The 24,083-nt window shown below is 34.8% G+C and overlaps 1 protein-coding gene across 2 annotated transcripts in view; it reads right to left on the reverse strand.

Annotated features, from left to right (window-relative positions):
* Window positions 1-21,660: 21,660 nt before the first annotated feature.
* The window catches only part of LOC140744765 (uncharacterized), an 81,618-nt gene continuing 79,195 nt past the window's right edge, over window positions 21,661-24,083 (reverse strand). For both annotated transcript variants that reach the window (XM_073076417.1, XM_073076418.1), the window contains one exon: window positions 21,661-23,743. In XM_073076417.1, the coding sequence (XP_072932518.1) occupies window positions 23,633-23,743 (111 nt within the window). In that variant the 3' untranslated portion in view covers window positions 21,661-23,632. The remainder of the gene's footprint in view (window positions 23,744-24,083) is intronic.

Raw genomic sequence — 24,083 nt, forward strand, 5'->3', positions numbered from 1 at the left:
GTAACTCCTCAACCGATGGGAATAATTGAGTTGTGTTTAAAGATATTTGGTGTAGGTTCTAATGAAATTGCAAAGCCAGTTCATCATTGACTATTTAAGGGTCTGATAATGTGGCTCGGAGACAAAATATGTAACTCCTCAACCGATGGGAATAATTGAGTTGTGTTTGAAGATATTTGGTGTAGGTTCGAATGGAATTGCAAAGACAGTTCATCATTGACTATTTAGTTAGGTTAAGTTGGAACTTATAAGATAATATAAAACTAAGTGAACAGGGCGCGGTAGCGCCCTGCGAGCGGGCGGTTCCAATCAATGTAAATTCAGACCTTACCTTCATTCATGATCACGTTTTTGCAATTTTATATTGTATTAATATAAATGTTAGTATGTCATCACTAAAAAGGGTGAAAACAAATTTTTAACAAAAAATACACTTCACAAATATGTACTAAACAAACATTTATTTCAATTATTTTTTACTTTGTAGTGACATAGAAGTCGGTTGTATTTTTTTTTTAAATGTTTTAACCATATATAATTGTCTTAATTTCAGAACGTCTGAAGTAGCTTTACTATATTTATACATTACATTTGTTTATTTGCTAGCGACTAGCAATCTTGCGGGAAACTATATAAATAGAAACAAGGATATTATATTGTTAAAAGAATAAGATGTCATAAAATGAATTGTCAGAGAAAATAAAGAATGGAGCTGTTATTGACTTTTTTATTATATAATAATATATAATAGTATTCCAAGAATAATCATTAATCAGCCTATATACTTCTAGCTATAGTTTGACGATCAAAACACCATTTCATCATATCAAGTTGTGGGAGGGTATAATTTTCAGGATACCGCGGTGTTGTTTTCAAAGAGTTTGCGGCAAGTATCAAGCAAGCACATGAAAGTTTACAAAAGCTCGAGTTTCAAAAGCTTTGAAAGCGGAGAGCTTTGGTTCCTGGAGGTTTGGAGTTTGGTGTTCTAAATTGAACGTTGTAAATATTGGTAGGATCTAATTTTCATCTATAATAAATAAATAAACGCTTTCTACACTCACAGCTACACTAGGATTCCCTGTATCGTCATATTTAAATGGAACCAACTTGTAGCAATTGTCCACACACGAAATTAAAGGCATTAAAATAGGTTCATAAACGGTGAAGTTATGGCTGTTATATTTACATGGGTGGAGGAGTTCCCCTCATTTTCTCCAGAACCCATCGATGGATTCTAACCATATTTAAATGGGACCAATTTCCAGCTCGTCCCAACACAATAAAAAAAGAATTATTAAAATCGGTCCACTAACGGCGGAGTAATTCGTGTACATACATAAAAAAAAAAGATACCGGCCGAATTGATAACCACCTCCTTTTTGAAGTCGGTTAAAAATGGTTTTAATTTGATGCAATGTTAATAACTGTACATAGCACGAAAGTAATAGTGATGTTTGAAATGGCAGATCGACTATCCTGTCGAACCAAACCTTTCTAAGTGGAACACAACAGCGCTTAACACTGCCGTTATTAGGCAAAAACAGTTGTGGCATTTGGTTGTTATTATCTAGGGTTGATTACAAATATCCGTGAGTGTAGCCACTTACCATCAGAAGGACTGCACGTTCGTTTGCTATTTCAGTTCAGTTCAATATTGTAAAAAAGAACAATATTTATGATGAAAACATTCCAGCAAGTTCCAACAGTAAGTTCAATATATTTCCCTTGAGCCAGTAAATTGGACTTTACTACTTTGTACATCATGTCTGCCATTTCTCCGATCGACTAAGATTTTTCTCCTTCGCCCTATTAGTTCGACAAACAAGTCGTAATATGAAAATATTCGAATAAAATCTTTTCTCTTCGACATTTTTGAAACTAAAGAACTTGTATTTTTGTAGTCGAATACTAAGCTATTATGTGGATTTGCTTGCGTAGAAATATTACACTGGAACGTATTTCTGTAATTTTATATTTTTTAAAGGCGCTGCCCCATGGTCTCTCTATTTACAAGTCGTACATATTTACTTATAAGTGAAAAAGTAAGGTGGGTTTTATTTGATTCACGTTGAGGTTTTTTTAAGATAAACTACTTATACCTACTTGTATGTACAGAAAATAGATTAAAGTGTGTGTAAAAATGTATTTATAATTTTAAAGTATCGTATAAAGAATTTCATTGATTTTACAATAATTTGTTATTTGCGTACGAATATGCGTTCACATTAACATTCGTACTCAACGATGCATTTATAATATTTAATGCATATAATGTGAGAAATTTAAGAGTGAATCAATATATTAATGTAAAAATGTGCGTACATAAATAGTAAATACACGCAAGCTTTGAGTTAAATGCACTGGAAATACGCCATGTTTTCCCCCCGCATTTGAGCAACGAGTGTACCAACCCGATACACAGTGCACAGCGTTGTGCTGTGATTTCAATTATCCCTCTAATGATAATGTGACGAACAGGAGCAATATTTTATAGTAAATGAAATAAAATGATCTATAACAGAGTTGTGTTAATTATCTTAACAAAAACATTATTATTTATAACTGATGATGTGTAATTTACATATAAAAATGTGTATATAATCAAAAAATAAAACATCGCATAATAATCGTAGCATTTTGTCGTCACACTTATAAAAAAACGTCTATACGTATACACAAACAAACATAAGTCCCGAGTTAAATGCACTGGAAATACGCCAACATGTTTTCCCCCGCGTTTGAGCAACGACTGTGTACCAACCCGATACAGAGCGCACAGCGCTGTGCTGTGATTTCAGTTATCGCTCTAATGATAATGTGAGGAACAGGAGCAATATGTTATGCTAAATGACTGCGCGTTTTGCAACGGGACAAATAAATAGTCTCTACATACCAAATAAAGTTTAGTTTTTTCTCTTTAAGAAGTTGTAGTACACTTATGAGATTCACCTCCGGCTGCACCATAGCTTTGTTTCTTTACAGAAGCTGTGTAGCGCTATTGTTTTCTAGTTTAAAGGGTAGAATTGTAGTGTAGATTAAGTTTGTGAAAACCTTTTTAACATTTTAATTATAAGAAATATTAACCCATTTGTTCATTTTAGTTAGAATACAGAATTGGTTACATGTGTCGGTGGATTGCCGTCTGGTCTATTCGCTTAGGTTCATCATATCGACCAATATGAGACTGGAATGTTGGAGTTTTTAGGTTGGATCATGTTATGGTATATATTTATGGACAAAAGTGACCATTTACCTTAACCAGGTACCAATTGAAGTTTCTATTTATTTCCAAAAAAGGTCTAATGACACTATTCTAAAGTTTATTTTCATTTCAATCATACTGTTCAGTACAACAGTCGTAACTCAGTAGTAACAGTGAATCAGGATGGCACAGTCGTTAGGCAGATGAGAGACTCGTCTAACCGATTGGCGCAGTTCCAGTGCATTAAACTCACACTGCGAGTGGTACATGATAACAGACGAGTATTAGTTATATGACAAGCTGGTATGTTCGTTTGTGTAATGAAGTTCAACGGGGTTGGAGTATCGGCGAATTAGTAGATTTTCACTTGGTTTGATGAAGGAAAATATCACGAGGAGACCTAAATGTTTAAGATTTCATTTTAAAGTTTTCAAGCGTATGTGAAAAATTTTAGTTCGAGTAAGTTGATGATTAAGTAGTATATCTAATGTTCTATGATTACTATGTCGGTACGATAAAATTGACTAGGATTTTAACTTCAAATTCCCTTACTACCAAGAAACGGCTCGTAAGTATGTAAGACACAAATCGCAGTGGAATTAGAAAAATATTATCTTTCTAAATTTGTATACTTTGTCATTTACCGCTCCAACAAAATTTCAATTTAATATTTAAAAAGCTCTAGGTAAATTAAATATATACATATATATTTGATTTAACATTTATTTCTTTATCATTTTAGATACTAGGAAAATGAGAATATTACGCTGCAAATATTCTACCAGCTTGGACACATTCATTAGTCACGAGTGAGGACATGTTGGCGCCGCTCCAGTGCAGTAATGTAACCTCAGATGTCGGGGTGACGTGGTAACAGCGAATGGTAAATACCCACTGTTTCATTATTTACATCAGTATTTCAATGTAACTTTCTTTGCTATTCATATATCCTTATTTGCTACAATAAGGTACAATAGTTCTTACAATTTTACAATTACAATTTTTACAATTTGCTTGCTTACTTGCTTGTAAAATTGCCATAACCTGTATATTATTTAATACATATTGTGCACAACTTACAATTCTATATTTTCTTGCTTGTGGAGTATATACACAAGCTTAGACGTCATTCATTAGTTACGATTGAGGACATGTTGGCGCCGCTCCAGTGCAGTAATGTAACCTCAGATGTCGGGGTGACGTGGTAACAGCGAATGGTAAATACCCACTATTTCATTATTTTTACTAACATTTCAATGTAGTTTAAACAAAAACAGAGCATTAAAATTCAGATTGTTTTTATAGACCCTTCCTTTCAATTTTGTTGAAAAGTAAATTTACTGGTTTGTAACTGGTATAAATAATATAATTGCTCGTAATTGTTACTGGTATAAATCACTTTTATTATTCAATTAAAATGCGGGGACTTGTTGACATGTTCTACTCAAAAAGAAACGAGTTAACGACTTTTCTGCGTTTATTATAGGAAAAAAATATGTGACAACGGCGCGCGTATCTACTACTTTTTCAAGGCATCTTTCATTGTGTAGGCTGATTCAGTAGTACCATTTCTGAACATATATTATGAACGGAAAGTATTTTCTTGCATGTAGTAACAGCCGGGACATATTCATTAGTCACGAGTAAGGACATGCTGGCGCCGCTCCAGTGCAGTATCGTAACTATGTAACCACAGAAAAGGCGGTGTGACGTGATAATAGTGGCCAAAGCTTATTAATGAGTTCATATATTTCAAAAATATATGGAAACTGACGTTAGTTACAAGTGAGCATATTATGTGTGCCTTTGCAGTGCGATGTAACCTCAGAAGTTAGTGGTAAGTCGTAAAAATGATTGGTAAATACCTATTGTTACATTTTCTATATTTTAATGTGAATACAAGTTTATTACATCTACCATGCCTTATTCTGCCAATTTAATTTTAAACTAAACTTCAGTGTTTTAGTTCGAAAGGTGTGAAAAATACAGATTTGAGACGTTAGTTTTATAATATAAGTGTAGCAGACGGGCATGCAGTCCACCTGATGGTAAGTGGCTACTGACGCCCATGGACATCTGTAATCAAACCCAGATAGGATTAAATATTTCTACCCGAGGTCGGCCTGAGATGCGCCGCTACCCCTGAGAACTAAGCTTGGACACCTCGGAAAAGTATGTCTCCCTTACCACACCCTTCAAAACGGAACACAGCAGAGCCTAACACTGCTGTTATGAGGTAGAAATAGGTATGGCGGTGGTGCCGCCGAAGTCGAACCACAAAAGATTCTACCACCAGGATTCAGTGTGGGAAAGGAATGACACAAAAGACCTTGCAATGTAGCCGCCGGGGGTAGAATCGCGACTATGAGTGACCTTAGAGACTATTGAGTAGAACGCATGCTCGTTTGCTTAATTTAAGTAAATTATGTGAATACGGATAAAAATATATCGTAGATAATGTTGGCTTGTGTCTTCCAAGCATATTATGTAAGTAAATCACATTTGTAAAGTAACAATTATTTTTGAAACATGACATTTGTGAACTGACACTATTTCATTGCATAAAGAGTATGTACTCGTACCTACGGTCGATACATATTCATTAGTGTGTCACGAGATGTGCATATCGGGAACGCTTCACTGCAGCCCTGTGACCACAGAAACGTGTGTGTGATAGTAGTGAATGGTACAAAGGTAATAGGTATTCTAAAATTGGATAAAATGAGTTATTGTGGGTCGTGGATAGCTTGTAAACCTATTTGTATGAAAGTGTAATGTATATAAAATAAGAGTCTTGCAAATGATTAGCGTTTTGTGTTGTTTACATTCAGATTTACTTATCAAGTGTGTTATTATAATATTCATGAAAAACTTCTTCAAATAAATATTTTTTTAACTTATCATACTCATGGTGAGGTTTCAATATTAGCGTACAATACAGGGTTATTACATTACCACGATTAGTTAGCATAGTTCAATAGTCAAATGAAATAAAATACGTTTGATTACGAGACAAGAACACAGGTGTTGTAACTTAAATTGAAGTCTCTAGCCAGATGTTGTTAGAAGACAGAATTGGCATTAGTTAGCTGCAAGATAAAGCATGTTGGCGCCGGTCCATTGCTGTAATGTAACCTCAGAGCATCGGAATAACATGATAACATCGGATGTTAAATAGTAACTGTTAGTATGATATATTTAATGTGAGTCTTAGTTACACTTCATCACACAGGTACTGTAACATAAACTGAGGTTGTTTGCCAGATGTGGCTGTGGTTGGTGTATTTGGACACAAGATAAAGCAAGTTGGCGCCGGTCCATTGCTGTAATGTAACCTCACATCGTTGAAGTGACGAGATAACAACTGATAGTCAGTAGTAACTGTTAGTATGGTATATTTAGTATGAGTCTTAGTTACACTTCATCACACAGGTACTGTAACATAAATTGAGGTTGTTTGCCAGATGTGGCTAGAACTTCGTAGTGATGGTGTTAGTTGGACGCAAGACAAAGCATGTTGGCACCAGTCCATTGCTGTAATGTAACCTCAGAGTGTTAGATAACATGATAACATCGGATGTTAAATAGTAACTGTTAGTATGATATATTTAGTTGGAGTCTTAGTTACACATCATTAACCAGGTACTGTAACATAAATTGAGGTTGTTTGCCAGATGTGGCTGTGGTTGGTGTTAGTTGAACACAAGATAAAGCATGTTGGCACCAGTCCATTGCTGTAATGTAACCTCAGAGCGTTGGAATAACGTGATAAAATCGGATGTTGAATAGTAACTGTTAGTATGATATATTTAGTGTGAGTCTTAGTTACACTTCATCACACAGGTAATGTAACATAAATTGAGGTTGTTTGCCAGATGTGGCTGTGGTTGGTGTTAGTTGGACGCAAGATAAAGCATGTTGGCGCCGGTCCATTGCTGTAATGTAACCTCAGAGCGTTGGAATAACGTGATAACATCGGATGTTAAATAGTAAATGTGAGCATGATTTATTTTGTGTGAGTCTTAGTTACACTTCATCAACCAAATACTGTAACATAAATTGAGGCCGATTGCCAAACGTGGCTAGAACTCCGTATTGTTGGCGTTAGTTTGACGCAAGATAAAGCATGTTGGCGCCTATCCATTGCTGTAATGTAACCTCAGATCGTTGAAGTGACGAGATAACAACTGATAGTAAATAGTAACTGTTAGTATGATATATTTAGTGTGTGTCTTAGTTACACTTCATCACCTAGGTACAGTAACATAAATTGAGGTTGTTTGCCAGATGTGGCTGAGAACCTTACGATTGGTGTTGTCTGGCGCAAGATAAAGCATGTTGGCACCAGTCCATTGCTGTAATGTAACCTCTGAGCGTCGGAATAACGTGATAATAGCGAATGTTAAATAGTAACTGTTAGCATGATATATTTAGTGTGAGTCTTAGTTACACTTCATCACACAGGTACTGTAACATAAATTGAGGTTGTTTGTCAGATGTGGCTAGGACTCCATACTGTTGGCGTTAGTTGGACGTGAGATAAAGCATGTTGGCACCAGTCCATTGCTGGAATGTTACCTCAGTGCGCCGGGATGACGTGATAACATCGGATGTTAAATAATAACTATTAGTATGAAATATTTAGTGTGAGTCTTAGTTACACTTCATCACCTAGGTACAGTAACGTAAATTGAGGTTGTTTGCCAGATGTGGCTCAGACCCCGTACGTTCGGTGTTAGTTGGACGCAAGATAAAGCATGTTGGCACTCGTCCATTACTGTAATGTAACCTCAGAGCGTCGAAGTGACGTGATAACAGCGAATGATATATAGTAACCTACAACTTTGGTATGTTTTATTAGGATTCTTATAGTTCGTAGCTCGGTGGAAACTGAAACTTGAAAACAATATTCTACATTAAGAAATACTGAGTGGTCATAAATAACAGGCAGAGATACTCCTTGATATACCGAGACATTGACACTCCTTGCATAATATTTTAGTAACATTACAGAATTTATTGAAACAAATTACGGTAACTTGTATAATGTTAAAATGTATCTTCAATTATTCGCCTATGTCTGATTTAAAAAATATATTTTCTCCAAATTCTGTCAATCATCGCTTCATGATATTAAAAATACGTTAGTAAATAGTATTTCTGCTGAATAAATTCACGAGAATCTTAAGTATTAAACAAGTTTATAAAATAGTGGCATCTTGTTTATTAAACTGTGAGTATTTTCAATTCAAAGCGGTGTAAAGAAAAGGAGCACGTGGAAACCTCTTTGAGGTGAATTAATACCTTAGATATTTTTCGCCGACCCTGCGATTCCTTTTTGCGATATTTTCTGGTGTCTCCTAGGTTTAAGTACCATTTAGCAAAGGTTTACCTGCTTTTTAGGATACAAAGTGTTCAGTAAATTACCCACTTAAAGTACGAAACTTAAATACCTAACATTAATATCTCAGATTTTTCTAAGTTATTTCTGATTTTGCTAAGATTTCTGTATTAGTAATTTTAGAAGCAGCGATAGCCTAGTGATTAAGGTACACGGCCTCTTGATCGAGGGGTCAAATTCCAGGCAAGCACCTCTGATATTTCAAAGTTATGTGCGTATTAAAAGTTAATTATCACTTGCTAAAACGGTGAAGGAAAACATCGCGAGAAAAACTGCCTGATAAACCTGATAAATCTTAAAAAACAAAAGTTTTCAAAGGTATGTGAAGTCTACCAATGCGCACTTGGCTGGCGCAGATGACTGCTGCCTAATCATCTTTATTCTGAAAGGAGACCCGTGTCCAGCAGTGGGACAGTAATGAGTTGATGATGAATTGTCATTTTAAAGGGCCGGCCCATTATCACTTTAGCATGCTAATTTTGTGAGCTACGTCGATAAGCCTAGTTTGTGTAGGGAAATCTAGCCTACAATATACGTCCTACTTAATTGTATTACCTAACAAATGGCTGGGGATATTAGAAGTAAAAATTAAAAAAAGTTCGATTTAAATTGTAATCTATCACTTTTGTGACGACCCCCATGGCGGATCAGTCACCGTACCGGTCTGAAGCGCAGAGAGCTCCGGGTTCGTACCCCGGCCACATAGATATCTAAATGATAAATTATTGTTTCTGTTTCTGGGTGTATTTGACTCTGTGTGTCAATAGCACCCACGATAAATGGAATCCTAGTGTGGGGCTGTAAGTGTAGAAAGCGTTTTATTTATTTACGAGCTTTTGCCCGCGGCTTCGCTCGCCTTACGAAGTAATAATTTCATCCCCTATTTTATCCCCTTGGGGGTAGAATTGATCAAAATCCTTTGTTAGGGAATGCCTACGTCATAACATCTACCTGCATGCCAAATTTCAGCCTGATCTGACCAGTGGTTTGGGCTGTGCGTTGATAGATTACTATGTCAGTCACTCACCTTTGAGTTATATTTAGATTTATGTAAAATAAATTTAATGTTTACTTACACAATTATACGTATCTATAGTTAAATGATTATTTTGAATTTCAACAGATTATGGCAAGAGTTGGAAGTAAGAAATTCTACAAAAGATGGTCCCACAGCGAACATACAAGCTGTATATATCGCCGAGGGTGCTTTAGAAGCAAATTTATGATGATTTTCGTCACAAAGTTATACATAGTGAATTGAACTTGCCTGACATATTTATTTTTTGTCTCGCGTTTCTGTGGGAATAATGTTTTGTTTTCTTGTCTGGAATATTGTTACATTAATAATCTTATATATAAAATTTTCGTGTCATAATGTTAGTTACCGTACTCCTCCGAAACGGCTTTACCGATTTTCACCAAATTTTATATGCATATTCAGTAGGTCTGAGAATCGGCTACTATCTATTTTTCATACCCCTAAGTGATAAGGGTTGTTCACCCTTAACATCTTTTTATTTATATGGGAACACAACGTTTGCCGGGCTGGCTAGTATTTTTATAATATAGCAAATGAGCATATAGTTCACCTTTATATGGCTACTGCTACCCTTCTGAAACCAAACCAGATAAGATTAGAATCCTACCTTAGGACGGTGTAGTGTGCGTAAGACCCTTAGTTATATAAGTTAGGTTAAGCTTAGTATTAGGACAGTTATAATAAAGACGTACTTCAATCAACACGCCTCTTCAATATACAAGAGCCTGCTAATACATTACAACAGCCTCAGATGCATAGCTACCTTTAAGGAGTAAGTTGGAAATTATCGGAAACTTACATCTCCCTTAATACTCTCTTCAAATCAGAATAAAACAGCGCTGGTATAAGTCTGAAATAGGTGTGACCGTGCCTTTGGAGTCGAACCAAGTATCCGACTACAAATCTATACTACTACTATAACTACTACTCTATTGAAAAACAAATGTTATAAGGGGTTTGATACGTTTCTGCTTCAAATTAAAAAACAACAAAATCTAGAATTAAAACATAAGCGGAGGTATAATTTTAACTAAAAGTAAAATAGTCTTGTTCAAAACAATTCGCGTACTTACTAACTTAATTGGATGACTACTGTGGGCCTCCGGCCTCTTCATTATTTATACTGACAGCATCAGTGACTAAAATTATATTCTGTATATACTTATGTATGTAGAACGCTACATCTGTATTTCCCTTAAAGTAGGTACATAAGCAAGTAAACCCCATTTGCAGATTTTCACATCGACTTAATTATAACTAGCTGACCCGGTAAACTTTGTACCGCCTTAAAATCTATTTATCAGATATATTTCATATAAAATATAGCCTGTGTTACTCGTGGATAATGTAGCTTTCGAATGGTGAAAGAATTTTTAAAATCGGTCCAGTAGTTTTTGAGCCTATTCATTACAATCAAACAAACAAACAAAGTTTTCCTCTTTATAATATTTTATTATTAGTATTAGTATATTACACATGTCCGTAGTAATTTAACTTTCTACGTAAATTAAAGTTTTCAAAGGTACTAGAACTTTTTGAGATTCACACAGTAACATTTTCTGTGCTACTATGTCCAGGTTACAAGAAATGTTCCAATTTAGTCCTCGGGGAACCCTAGTGTTAATCTAAGAGGGTGTAGAAAAAGTTATTATCTACTGTTACTTACTATTATGAATTTTATACAAAATTCCGCGCTGTTGTATTAGTTTTCATCTACTTTATAAAGTTTCAATTCTGACGGACTGAGAAATACCACAACATAATAAATCCGACGCATCGACAAATCGTAACAATTGCGTACTAAAACTCTGAAGTAATTTCCAAGTATGAGTACCTTTTTACTGTGTGCGGATTTATATTTGCGTGCTTGTCTTATCCGCATGCGAGGCACTCGCGTACTATCGTTTTATAGAACCAATTTCAAGTCACGCAGGTTTATGCTCGCATGGACCTAGTCTGGATGGGTGCTACGCATCCCATTGTTTCATAGATACCTACTTTCGTGAATTGACAGTCACACGGATGCAGGTGCGTGTGACTTTCATGGCACTTTTGAAGGTGGTATAACCCTTTGTAGTTCGACTCCGGGCACCACCGCTACACCTATTACTGCCACTTATAAGCAACGTTAAACGCTGCTCTGTTCTGGTTTGAAGGTTGTGGTAGGGGAAACATACTTTTCGGAGACACTCCAGCTTAGAGCTCAGGAGTAGCGGCGCATCTGTGGCGAACCTCAGGTAGGAATATCTAATCCTATCTGGGATTGATTACAGATGTCCATGGGCGGCAGTAACCACTTCAGGTGGACAGCATGTTCGTAAGCTATTCCTATAGTATTATAAAAAAAGTGAAAAAGTATACAGATATCAACCTATTGGGTGCGAGTGGTATGCATGCGAATCCGATCCACATTTATCCGCAAGCCCGCATGACAGGACAGAAATCCTCATAGAAAGATGTTTGAAAATGTATGTCATAAGAGGCTAAATATGAGACGAAAGCTTCTAATTCAAATTGATTAGCGAAGTAGGGGACCAATATTAAGAACTTCGGTAAAGGTTCTTACGGTAACTACATTTAGCAAGTTCTAAGATAGTGAGTGCCCAAGTTTGCAAGTCACTGGCAAGCGTAATTGTTAGTAGCAAGTTAGTATTAAGTTCTGAAGCTTTTTATGATGACGTTAAACGAATAACTCGATTCATTGTCGGATATCTCAAGCATTTCCTGGTATTGTTCAGTAACTAAGTTAAGTTTCTAAGTAAGACTAACAAGTCGCTTGATAACTAAGTTTCTAAGAAGGTCCAAGGCCCGGTGTTATTATTAGTAAAAGGAAATAGTAAGAATACTCCAATACTTACTCCTTTAATATATACATAGTTAATGTATACGTACTTCGTATCATCAGCCTATCACTGTCCCACTGCTGGGCACGGGTCTTCTCTCAGAATAAGAAGGATTATACCATAGTCTACCGCGCTGACCAAGTGCGAATTGGTAGATTTTACATACCTTTAAGATTTTTCAGGTATGCAGGATTCGTCACGAAGTTTTCCCTCACTGTTTAAGGAAGTCATAATCAATTTTGAATACGCACATAATTTTGAAAAAATCAATTATGTAAGATTTTAACTCCTAGATCAAGAGGCCGAGTTTCTTAACCTTAGCTGATATTGCTTCATACATTCTGACAATACATGCTTCGTGAATATTTAATATTGTATACTGGTAATTGGAAGAAAATGTTACGTGGAAGAATTTGCCTAATGACTTGGCAATCTGGCTGGCTACTATTATCGACTTCAGATAGAACTCCTGTTCTGTATGGAGATGTCTTTAGGCAGCAGTAACCCCTTACCAGGTGGATATCAAGCTAGTTTTCTACTTCAATCATATAAAAATACTCTGAGAAACTACATAACACAATGGACGTTGCCACTGCCGAAACACCATATTTTTTCAACAACTTTCATACAACACAGATGAAAGTGAACACATAGTTCCATACAACCGGCGAATAAATCGAAAGAGGTTTTACGGCAAAAATCCTATGTGGTAAAGAAACCTACTCTTCTCATTTCAAATGAAGACACGACACATAACAACTTTGAAATAATGGCTGGATGATGACAATTATACAAATATTGGAATAAATGACAATAGAATAATGAAATAAAGGACGACCCAAAACAAAGTCACGTATTTTAAAATTCAACTCGATTACAACTCATAATTAGTTCATTTTCCCGTTCAAGAGTTTTCACTCTAATTTTCCGTTTTAACAACTTATCTCTGAAGCCGTCCTTTATCCTTTCAATATGAATGAAAAAGTTTTTTATTTGTTTTGTGAAATACAAGAACTAAAGAAACGTGCATTTCTCAATAATGGAAAATAGTATATGTCGCCCATAAATATCTGTAATCAAATCTAGGAAGGGTTGATGGTATGTAAGGGAAAAATAAAACTTCTTATTTCTTCAACAAATTTATAACTTTTAATATTCCCACTTAAAAAATCAATACGTCAAGCCGCGTTCTTTGTGTTTTATAAGCCTACTTATAAAATCTTATTAGCCAGTGATTATTACAAATGAAAACTTATTATTATAAGAATAACACAAAATAATTAATTAAAATGATACTAAGTAATTTTAATAATTTTCTAGCAGTACCTACCTAACCTCGGACCCGTTGTTGCCCCTGAGGACTAAGCTGGAATGCTAAATGCTGGAATGTTATTACACTAAGCTGAACACAAGCGTTTAACACTGTATATTATGCAGGATGAGGTGACGGTGTTTTACCATCTTTAAAACAATCCTTTTATAACAAAAAGTAACTTACAATATTAAAATAGTACGTATTGTTCTTTAGCTGAAATGAACTATACTATGTTCAGAGGTCCGTAGTAGGGGGTTATAATTTGAATAAAGTTATTATTCATTAAAATTTTACTGTGCATCTAACCTTAAATTAAAGGAGTATAACATTAAGGGCATAAAATTATATTGCTAGGCTTATTATTCTTGGGGTCGCGGATGGCATGAGTGGGGGGCTCGAACCGCCCGGCAAACGGCCCCGGGCAGGATAGCGGTATGTGTGGTCGTATACCGCCGTACGCACCAAGCGGTGTGGCGAACGTCAAACTCGCTTGGGCGGAGCCCGACGGGGCAACTCGCTAAGAGGACTCCGATTGTGTTCCTTTGGAGATCCTACGCAGCGTCGAGGACGGCCACCAGGGCGGGTTTTAGTGCGGTAAGAAGTCCACGTAACTTTGAAGGTTTCCCCCTCGTGAACAAAAAAAGGCTTATTATTCTTATTTTTTTTTTCAGGGCAATATATATTGTAAACATGTGCTGCTACGGAACCCTTTATGCACGAATTCGACTCGCGCTTGGCCGTTTATTTATCAAAGTGCTTTCTCTACCCACTACTTTAATTTACTTACAGAGTGGTTAGGAATCAAATGCTTTCAGTGTTATTTTAATTATGATAAGAGCTGAAGTTTCTTTTCTATAGAAAAACCTGAAAATGTAAAAGATAGCAAATATTTTGAGAGATTCTTTTACTGTTTGTATCTACAATAATACCATGGACTTTAAATTTATTTTTGTTTTAATTTGCCCATGAGGTGACCCTTTTTACGCCCGTTGCCTCAATCAATATTATCCATGCCTATTAAATTTAAACTATCTATTGCCTGTAAAACTTCAAAACTTGTAATTTTTTTGTGATCTTGAGGGTTTGCAACGTATCTAAAGGCTTCAGTTGTACAGTTATTACATTAATATACATATACATTACATAGCCCATATGCAGTCGATCACCACATACTATCAATTACTGTACGCTTGTGTTCACCAGTCTTATGTAAAGAACATCAATACATTTCCGTACTATATTATCTGCTCTGTAGCACTACCATGAGTTGGCATAGAAACGCCACTATAGAAATTGTAAATAGAAAACTATTGTCATTTTGCTAGTGAATAACATAACTACTATCGTTACGGTATTTCTTGACAATGTCTGTCAAATTAATGACTCATGGGACCGAATTTGTATGGCAATAGGTCATAATGACATTCGCTAGCGATTTGATTTCGATAGGTTTTTTACGTTACGAGTGGCTCACACTACGGAATTTAGTTCTACGAATAACCACCAGAGGCGCTATACAATTTTTCATACATTTATTTTACGCAGTCGTTAGCGAGTAATACTTTTGTAAACTCATGGTAGTGCTACTGATACTTTAAAGTGTTTAAAGTCAGTTACGTACCTACATATTTGCTTAACCTAGGATTGAATCCTGAACCCCTTACAGTTCAGAGCAGGACCCATTTAATCAAACGGAACTTTGATTTATATTAAATGTCATAAAAATCTCAGTGTCAATAACCTGTTTATAGATTTGATGATATATTATTTACGAAGCGGAAAATAAGGCTCGCTCAGTCCCTTATTTTCCCATCTCTACATTGCACCCTCTTTCGTTATGATCACGTCTCATCACAAGCGACCAAACGATACCGCAAAATGATTTAACACAAACGAGAACTTAACATACGTTGGTCAGGTAAAATTCGTTTCTGATATTCTTATCAATGCCTTTAGGGTATTTGTACATGAGCGACAAACCACACCGATGATTAATACCGACGGTAACCGAATATCAATGCTTGTCGCGATCGACTGCTTTCGACTGTCACCGTTCGTCGCCCGCGGCTGACACGCCGACGAGAACTGTCGCTCATGTATTCTCATTGCCGCTCCATTGTTAGCTTCCTTATAAGTTTTAGAATTGTCTATTCGTATGCAAGCTTATAACTTGTCAAGTAGGTAGTGGTTAGACTTGCATGTTATACCTAATTTAAATAAGTATACTCTTGGTTACGATAGGTAGTCTAGAGCAATGTGAATTTTGATTTATTTCTGAATAAAACAGTTTTATATGTAGGACAATGAGAAGGACTAGGTAGTACTAGTCTATTACTGTATCGCTTCCTCGATCATTTCCCTCGTTTCTCGCTTATCAGCGACGATGGAACGTATCCATGGTTATCCTATAAGTACTTGATTCGCGGTATTCTCCGCACGCACACTTTCATAATTGGAATTCTCGACGTGATTGTGATCTTATGAAGGCAGATCGTCGTCAAATAAATCATGTGTTTGGAGTTTCTTTTGAGAATTTAACGATATTTACTTCCTTGAGTTGTGTGTTGGAAATATGGAAGCCATAACTTTGTAGACGATTAGACAGAAAAATGGATTTGGCAAGTTTTGATTATTTTTTTTTACAATATTAAATATGTTATATGGAGTGAAGGAACAACTATTTGTCTTTTCATTTTTAAAAGTAAATGTAAAAGTAAAGGACTTTCAAGTAATTTCAGTGATTTGTGCACTATGTTTCAAGTCTTTCTCAATCGTGGGAAGAGCAGTCCAGCTGTCGGATATAACTAAATTTAACTTAAAAATCTGTTTTAGAATAAATATTTTTCTCACTTAACTAATCATTCACTGCCATAATAAACCATGTATGCAAAATTTTACCTTAATCGGATGGGATTAACTGGTTTAGAATTCAGTGGCAAGATTTGACCCTTACGTACTAACGAAGGACATAACAGGGGAAGTGAAATATAAGCTTGTAAAAAGGGTTGAAGTCAGCCAAGATCGTACCATATTACGTAAAGACGATCAAAGCGAGGAATTTCATGCGCCAATTTGGACCTTTGATGAATCTGCTTGCTACCTAATGATGTTTTACGGAAGTATCGTCAAAGGAATATTTGTATTATGAGTCTCATGTGAGGAGCTCATGATTGCGTTTGATTGACATTTTTATATAGGATTTTTTCATATTATAAAAATATGTAACAGAAGAGCCTCATGTGGTATAAAGGAAAATTACGGGCGGCGTTGCTTTGGCAGTCTTTGAAAGATTTATAATAATATGTTCTTCTGACTATGACTTGATGTGTCAAGAAATAAAAATGATGTCTCATTTTTGTATGACATCATATTTGTTCAGATGTTACAGATGTATACAAATTACATAATTATAATGTTGAACTATGGCATGTATTCAATAGAAAATATAATTAAAATATTTTCAAACAATCCTGTCATATTTTCAGTCACAGAAATCCCTAGAAATGTCCTCTTAACAAGAGGGGCAGTGACCATATTACATCAAGGAGGCTATGTAGGCGTTGGATGCTTCTATTATATAAAAGGAAATAAAACAACTGTCAAAGAATATCGTTTCCCAAATAAAAGTCGTAATTTATATTATATCAACGCCAACACGTGATAAAAGGGAAACTTAATAAAAAGGGCAATCCCAAAACTTTTACTCCAGAAACTTTGGTGAAAGGTAAAACATGAGTTGAAGCTAATAACTCCCGTGGCCCGAATTTGGGACGAAAGACGGATGGGTCTCATAAAGAATGTAGGCTCAAAACTCTGCAACAAACGACACTCGGTCATGATCTTTCGTGACCAAAGTTATGCGAAGTTTATCGCCAGCCGTTACATCTTCATCAAAATTTTTAAACAAATGATTTATTCTATTTCAATTTGTATTTATAAGACCTATGCAGGGTGCCCGTCCTTTTTCCAAGGGTTAGGTATTAGTAGTATTGATTGAACAGATAATTATGCGCCATCGCAGAAAGTAAGTAAGATGAGTTTGGATTGGTTGCTATATCACAAACATTTCAACTTAATTTAGTGAACTCTTAGACATATAGGTATCTTTCATGACGTTTTTCTGAGCCTATCATAATAAATTTATAATACACATTTAAACCGAAAAACTAAGCAATGATTAGAAATCTACACTCATGTGAGAAGAAATTCTACAGCCTAGGAACCTAGCTTAACAATAAGTAAGGAGAACAACGAACTCACTCCTACTACTAAAGATTCCATCTCAAAAGATACGAATCAGTTTGCATTGGCCGTACTTACTGAAATGCGGAGTATCGGGAAACTCGTGACTCAAGGAACGAGGGCGATCTTATCGACTCTTCACTCACTTAACTGCTTCCAGAGATTTTTATTTGAAGTATCTCGCCATATTCGCATAATACTGATCGTCTATCGTTTATTCTGTAAACGTAGAGTCGTGATTCGCAGAGATTTTACAAATAAGTAAGCAATTTTAGAAATTATTGATAAGAATTGGTTTTGAATATTAAGAAGTCCTATTCCTAATAATTGGATATAGAAATTAACCAAGATAACAATTTCAACTATTGTCTCTATTGTTACATAACGCAATAATACTTACAAAGTTAACTCGACTGTCTGCTTGGATAATTATATTTCATAATTTAGTTATTCAGCAATTTATCCTTACTGAATACTGAAACTAAATTAATTATAAAGATACCTGAAATGTAAATCAAAAGATAATAATTTATTTCATACGAAGCTACTAAATTAAAGAATTCAAATGTAACTAAAAAAACGTTTGTGCTTTTTACAAAAACAGATCAACAAGATGTAAACAAGATTTAACTCGCAAAAAATCCTCAATACGAAGCCATGTTTATTGTGGACATAAACGAAGTCGGAAGTAAGTTATAACAAGAAACCTGTGTCACAGCAAACAAAGAGGCTTTTACCTTGGATATTTCGTCTTTATAAAGCTTGTACATCTGTATAGAGACTGACGATAAATTAACTTCGGGAACTTTGGTCACGAAACATCATGGCAGAGTGTCGTTTGTTGGAAAGTTTTTATGCCTAAATTCTTTATGAGACCCATCTGTATTTCGTCGCCCGAACTTTTAGCTAAGGGAGTCGTCAGCTACAAGATGTATTATTTTTAACAACATTGTTGTATTTTATATTCTTATTTCTGGTTTCTTGTCTTATAATAATGGTAGAACTCGTCGTGTTGTGACTATGTCATTTTGCAGGTCACCATCATCAAAGAATATCAGTCTACTGCTGCACACACGCTACTCTCAAGGTGCACCACTGAGCCCGATCTTCTTATTTTCTCGTCCAGATACTGACGCATCTCGCTATGTGTTCCAGATTAGCAACACAGTTGTGACACACCAATTAGGATTTCTATTCTGAATTAATAAGAACTCGATAGTGATCACTTACCACAATTTATTACTCTGCCGAAAAAATAGTTAAAGAAATTAAATATGTGCTTTTCTGGATGTTTAAAACTCAAAATATTATTACGAGATCTAGAAATATTTTACGCTTATTATTACGAGATCATAACTCAAAACCCCGTTATAAAACTTTTGCTTATTTGTATGGGCTCAACTCAAATCCCAAGCGAATGAATTTGACAGGATTTTTGCAAGGAGGTAAATCAGATTGTTATGAGGATTGGGTTGAGGAAACTCATCAATGCTAAATACAACCGTTTTTGATATGATTGAACTTAGAAAAATCTTTTATGAAATATATTATGTACGTTAAATGAAAAAGTCGCTGAAAGGATTTGGCAGGGGAAACTGTTTGAGGAGCAATATAATACCAATATTAAACCCATAACATTACTCAAAGGCTACCGTAAGCTCGTAATATGAGATTCATAATACTAATATCCCTTTGACAATATTTGCCGAAAGCATCATTAGGTGGTATCCAAAATCAAAGCGTAAGAAATGTATTTTCATCGACTTTACCTTCATCCTGGCTCGTTTTAATCGGTAAATTATTTGGATTTTGTAAAACATTGGCAGAATATGTTATCTTTTCATCTAATTTTTCAAGTGATTCATTCGAGCGACGTCGATTTGCCTTCACAAGATCACAATCTCGCCGAGAATTCCAATTATGGGAAACGTGCGTGAGAAGAATGAGGCTTACCATTTTGTTTGAATGAACGTATTATGGAGAGACATTTAGACTGAATAGAAAGTTGTTTCATGGACCATTATCATCACATATTATAATCTTGTTTTCCAAGAACTTATTAAATATTCAGTTTCATATGGTATTCTCTTCATTTACAAGATCGATGTAGCAAACTTATTGATTATGAAGTTTACCTATTACGAGTCATTGAAAGCTACAGTTGTCATAATCCACACTCTTAGCTTCCCTTATAATTATAACTTAGAATAATTTTTCTATAATTAACTACATAAGGTAAATATTTGAAGAGAATGGTAATGACGTCACTGTTGTCAAACCACAAGATTTCAACATTAATCAAATTCACTATTATTAGTAAAAATAATTCTCAAGGTCATTCCTTTCGCCATCTATATTCAAGACCAAAATAATATATATTAACTGCTACCAGAGGTCATGCCAACTCCTAACTATTTATAACTGGATTCCTCTAGAATTCCACAAAAGCCTACTAAATCTGCCCCGTATTTATGCCGCGGACGTGCTAACAACCGCCGCGTACGGCAATTTGTTGGATGTCTGCTTAAGTGCATATGGAGGACATAAAACCTACCCGCGGGATCTCATAAGATTAAAACAATAGGAGAGAAACATTTGGCTCTTTTATTGTATTTTGAATTTATTATGTCTGACTTTTTCTTGGAGTTCTTGTTCGTAGCTTGTAGCGACAATGAGTTCTGGGGTTTAGATGTAGAGCACACATATTTACTACTTTGAGTATCTTACATAGACAAACGTATCTTTAGCCTTAAAAGATTCCCTACAGTTGCATTTCCATTTGTAAGCATTTCCTTGTTGGCTGGTTAAGACGTGCCTCATCATGTGCCTCTGCAGTCAGCGGTTACTTTCCTAAGGTCCTCAAACCTCGACTTCTTGACGACTTTTCTTACAAAATAAATCTACATTATAGTAAGCATTAAGGATTAAAAGTGTTTTTTACTTATTTTACGAAATCACCTCTTGGGCTCGCCAACTATTACTCATTTTTCTATGGTTACATGTACGTTCTCCATAATGATTTGAAATATATGTGAAGTTTGCTAATCCGCTCTTATAAAATTGAATTACGTAGTGTGTAACATATAAATATATAGCATGTATTTACCACTGTTAATACAACTATACACCCGCATAATGGTTTAATAGATGCAGTGAACCATGTTATTGTATGTTGAACTTTATTACATAGAGCCCGCATGATGCTCGGATCGTATAAATATTTTTTGTCTCTTTATACAACTGTACCTATATCATATTTTTTGTAACATTCAGAACTTTTCAACTGTTTTTTTATTATGAATAAATTGTGTACTTTTATTAAGCTTTTAGATATTTAAGATGTTAAGGGAGGTGCTTGTCAAGTGTAGATCATTTAATGTTTTGACGTAAAACACAAAATTTACATGTTATCGTTATTAAGATAACTAAGTGAACGTTTAACAAATTTGGTTCAATAAATTAATAAACATACTACTTGAAACAAACTGCCAAGTAGGCAAAGTTAGTTAAAAATCATTTGCAATAATTTTCTTGTACCAAATTAGTTTTTCTATATTTCATTACATTTTCAACTAATCCGTAAGTAGGTATATAGATAGGTGATAATAAAACATCAAACATAATTATGTATCGTCTTTATTCACTTATTCAAGAGAAATATAAACAACAGTTCCTTTATAACATCGTTGAAACAAAAATAGTACAACACTAAGAGCTATACTAATTTTAAACATTGAGATCCTGAAAATAATCACAGATAAAAAATAAGTCCCACGCTATCGTCTGGAGAGGTAGATTTCGAAAATTTGTGATTTTATTTTTTGAACATAGCGAACAAAAAAAATTTTTTTTAGAAAAAGCTTTCTATCGCCAAATTGTCTTCACACATCCCCAGGGGATGCTAGGGTTTCAATACGTCTTTTATGTTTTACAATAATTTTATCTAAACATGCTATTTTCGGGCTGATTCTAAAAATAATAAGCACATTAGCATATACACGTATTTCTGAAACCTTTATACTAACTTGCTTGACATTCGATATGGTGTGAGCTGTGACGGTAAATTTTGGAAATCTACCTAAAAGTAGCTAAACATTGTCTGACCACATTAATTTACAATACTTTGATTTCACTTACTTTATGAATATAATACTAAATCGTATTTACAGTAGGCCAACTATTTTGTAAGAAACACTATCATTAATCAAATAATTATTGTACTAAAAACGTTCAATTTAACCACAGATTAATAAATAGTTACTAAGTCCGCAACGAAAACGTACAGTACATTTTCATTATAGGTACTTATGACTTTACAAGAGAGCTTGCATCAGTCATTGTGCGTACGAAACAAAGAGGCCAACACAAACATTGTCGTACGACCAAAATCGTGTAGTATGTAAACAGCCACATGCAAAAGATGACAAGAAATTCATAGTAAAATCCATAGATCAACATGGTTGCACAACCGAGAATTCTGACTTCTTATTTAATTCTTCTCGATTACCGCAATATGATAAATAAACAGTAAGTTTTCGGTACAATAGCTCTTGGTGTTAACTATTTCTACTATAGTTTATATGCATTTTAAATGTACACTTAAGATCTTATCATGGAAAGTGGCGAACATATTCTGACACTTAGTCGTAGCGATCTGATGAATGACCAACCGATAGAAGAGGATATCAACAAATTAAAACCGAAAAAGATTTTAAAAATTATTGATAATGTTATTGAATATTTTTTTTTTTCTTATATTCTAAATCAATTATTATTAAGGTGGTATTTGTTACTGATCAAGTACAATTAAATAATACAGTAATAAAAAGCATTTACAAATCAATAGCAAATAAATATTCTACAATCTGGAGAAAATAATAAATATAATATTGGATGTTATTACTATTTATGAAAAACACACAAATTTTATCATACGGTTTGTTCGGATTATACTTTAAGGCTCTCTTAATCAAACAATATTCAAGTAATACTGTATCATAATTCTAATCTAGGTTACATTACCCAGTTATTTGTATTTACAAATATCTAAAATTCAAAATAAATGTAATGAAGATGATTATGTAAGTTACAGTACCAATAATTTCCTTACAGTTAGAAGTTTCAAGTATAATTACAATCCATTGCTTACAAAATTTACGTGCTTTAAACAATTTTCAATATTGTACGCCCGTACTCGTGAATTCATCCTTTGCAGCCTCTTCCCGATTCGCATTCATATGGCACGCATGACAGGAAAACGATAAGATGCAAGTAGCAGGCTTGTGAGTGAGATATACGTGACAGGAAACATGTCCTTATAGTTTTTGTTAAAAATAATATTTCATTTTTTTTTAATAATATCTCATTACTGATTAGATATTAATAAACTTACGCGCATACTATAGACAAGTTGTATAGCGTCTGCTGTAAAGTAGTAAAGTCGTAGCATGATAATGTTTGACGTAATATTATAGCGGCTGTGTTAATTTTTAACGTGGTAACGTTTGTCGTGACGTTGGAACTTTTATCATTAAATAACTTTAATTAACTGTTTGAAAAACAAAATGATCTTGATGATGATGACAATATTCTACGTGTCCTTCAGTGTTACATACGGTGTCGCCAGTCCAGTCACTTGACTGGAGCACTGCTTGTGGGCTTGTCCTGCTTTGGGCACGAGTACCAGCTGTTCAAGATCACCCTGTTATCAAAATAATTTATTCATTAGTCAACTAAATATGTCAGGAAACTAGTAATATTATCAACTAGCATATGTGCGCTTTTCTTGTCGTGCGTGTTTAAGCCCACTCACGCGTCCCACCTGCGCTCTTGAATTAACTAGCTGCAGTCTCTTAGCAGCCCGTTTGCATTACTTATAAAATGATTAGGATGCACGTGGCATGCCTAGAAGTGGGATATGCGTACAGGCGTAAACACGCGTGACAGGGAAAGAGCCCTATTAAATGGTATAATATGGCTCAATATAAATTGAAATATAATCTAATTGGTGATTTTTTTTTCACCTATTGTTCGTTTTTTAT

Source organism: Epargyreus clarus, unplaced genomic scaffold (assembly GCF_041222505.1).
Source record: "Epargyreus clarus isolate Ecla_fem2 unplaced genomic scaffold, WU_Ecla_fem_2.2 ptg000009l, whole genome shotgun sequence".
Classification (NCBI taxonomy): domain Eukaryota; kingdom Metazoa; phylum Arthropoda; class Insecta; order Lepidoptera; family Hesperiidae; genus Epargyreus; species Epargyreus clarus.